The 1,909-nt window shown below is 48.2% G+C and overlaps 1 protein-coding gene across 1 annotated transcript; it reads left to right on the top strand.

Moving 5' to 3' along the window:
* The first annotated feature begins 258 nt into the window (after window positions 1–258).
* Window positions 259–1,695, top strand: LOC148766929 (uncharacterized). Its single transcript, XM_088825863.1, has 3 exons — window positions 259–277; window positions 336–1,004; window positions 1,280–1,695. The coding sequence occupies exons 1-3, from the start codon at window positions 259–261 to the stop codon at window positions 1,693–1,695; spliced, it is 1,104 nt and encodes a 367-aa protein (XP_088681989.1).
* The last annotated feature ends 214 nt before the right edge of the window (window positions 1,696–1,909 follow it).

The raw sequence follows: 1,909 nt of genomic DNA, 5'->3' as shown, positions 1-1,909 counted from the left end.
GCCCCGACCATACTTCCAATCACATCAAGTGGTGGATCTCACCAATTACCCCTTGAAGCAGATATTAAGGAGTCCCGAGACATCCAGGCGGTTAGCCAAATGGGCAATAGAACTGAGCGAATATGGGGTAGAATTCAAACCCCTCCCCGCCATCAAGGCGCAAGTATTGGCCGATTTCTTAGTAGAAATGACCTCAATAGAAGAGAGCACCTCCATCCCCGCTTGGTCCGTCAGCGTTGATTGATCTTCCACAACCACATGAGGTGGCACGGGTATCGTATTAACGAACCCCAACGGAGATGAATTCGAATATGCTCAACGATTCGAATTTACAGCCTCAAACAATGTAGCTGAATATGAAGCCTTGATCGCTGGAATCCGCCTCGCCCTAGCAGCCGGAGCGCGTAAGCTCCTAATACAAATCGATTCTCAGCTCGTCGTTAACCAAGTACTCGGAACCTACGAGGCCAAAGAAGACTCCATGGCCAAATACTTAGCTCTCACTCATACTCTGTTATCGAAGTTCGAGAGCTACAAAATAAGACAAGTACCTCGCTTCAGTAATATCCATGCGGACAAATTAGCTAGGCTTGGTAGCTCCATGGCAAGCATTGGGAGTCGGATTACTCTCCTCACCTCGCCTCAACCGGAGATAACTTCAACCAATGAAGTGCATTACAATGAGGAGGACGAACCGTGTTGGTTCACTCCAATCATAATTTATCTCAAGAAAGGAGAACTCCTAACCGACATCACCCAAGCACGGAAGTTAAAAACGAGAGCCGCTCACTTCGTAATAGTGGGAGAAGAACTTTACAAACTAGGATTCTCATTCCCCTATCGCAAATGCCTCGACCCAACTACAGCAAATTACGTACTTCGAGAAGTACATGAAGGCATTTACGGTAATCATTTGAGTGGTAGAACCTTGGCTCTCAAGCTATTGAGACAAGGCTACTACTGGCCAACGATGCATGAAAACGCGAAGAAATTAGTCCAGAGGTGTAAGCCTTGCCAAGAGCATGCCAACATTCCTCACCTGCCAGCGGCATTAATGCAACCGATCGACAGCCCCATTCCTTTCGCCCAATGGGGGATGGCTTAGTCAGACCATTCCCGCCCGCCACGGGAGGGCGCAAGTTCCTCATTGTAGCCGTGGATTACTTCACCAAATGGGTGGAGGCCGAACCCTTAGCACGAATCCAAGAAGAAGAAGTCATCCAATTCTTATGGAAGAATATTGTGTGTCGCTTTGGGATCCCGCGTTCCATTATTTCAGATAATGGAACCCAATTTTGTGGCGACAAAAGTGAAGAATTGGTGCCTCGGCTAGACATCAAACAGTTCTTCACATCCGTAGCCAACCCACAAGCTAACGGCCAGACGGAGGTCACGAATCACACCATACTCCAACATCTTAAAACAAGGTTTGGAAGTGCCAAAGGGAAGTGGGTGGAAGAATTGCCCAGCGCCCTATGGGCTTATCGAACAACCCCACGAGCAGTAACCGGAGAATCGCCTTTTAATTTGGCTTTCGGCACAGAGGCTATCGCACCAGTTGAAATCGGGGAACCATCTTGGCGAGTCACCAACTATGATCCCGCAGCTAACAAAGAAGCTATGCGAGGGAGCCTCAAACTCGTAGACGATCTACGAGAGATTGCATGCATCCGACAACAGATGTACAAAACATAAATGGAAAAGGCCTGTAATTCAAAGGTCCGCCCTCGATCCTTCTAAGTGGGAGACTTAGTCCTCCGTAAAGCTGAAGCATTGCGCCCCATTGGTAAGCTCGACCCAAAATGGGAAGGACCATACAAAATCACACAAGGGGTCAACATATCGTCTCGAGAACCTTGACGGACACCCTATACCCAGAACCTGGAATACAGGAAACCTCAAAAGGTTC

This window comes from Erythranthe guttata, chromosome 11 (assembly GCF_056151865.1).
Source record: "Erythranthe guttata isolate IM_541 chromosome 11, IM_541, whole genome shotgun sequence".
In the NCBI taxonomy this organism is placed as follows: domain Eukaryota; kingdom Viridiplantae; phylum Streptophyta; class Magnoliopsida; order Lamiales; family Phrymaceae; genus Erythranthe; species Erythranthe guttata.
The sequence above is the reverse complement of the archived record's forward strand: the minus strand, read 5'-3'. Positions and strand labels throughout refer to the sequence as shown.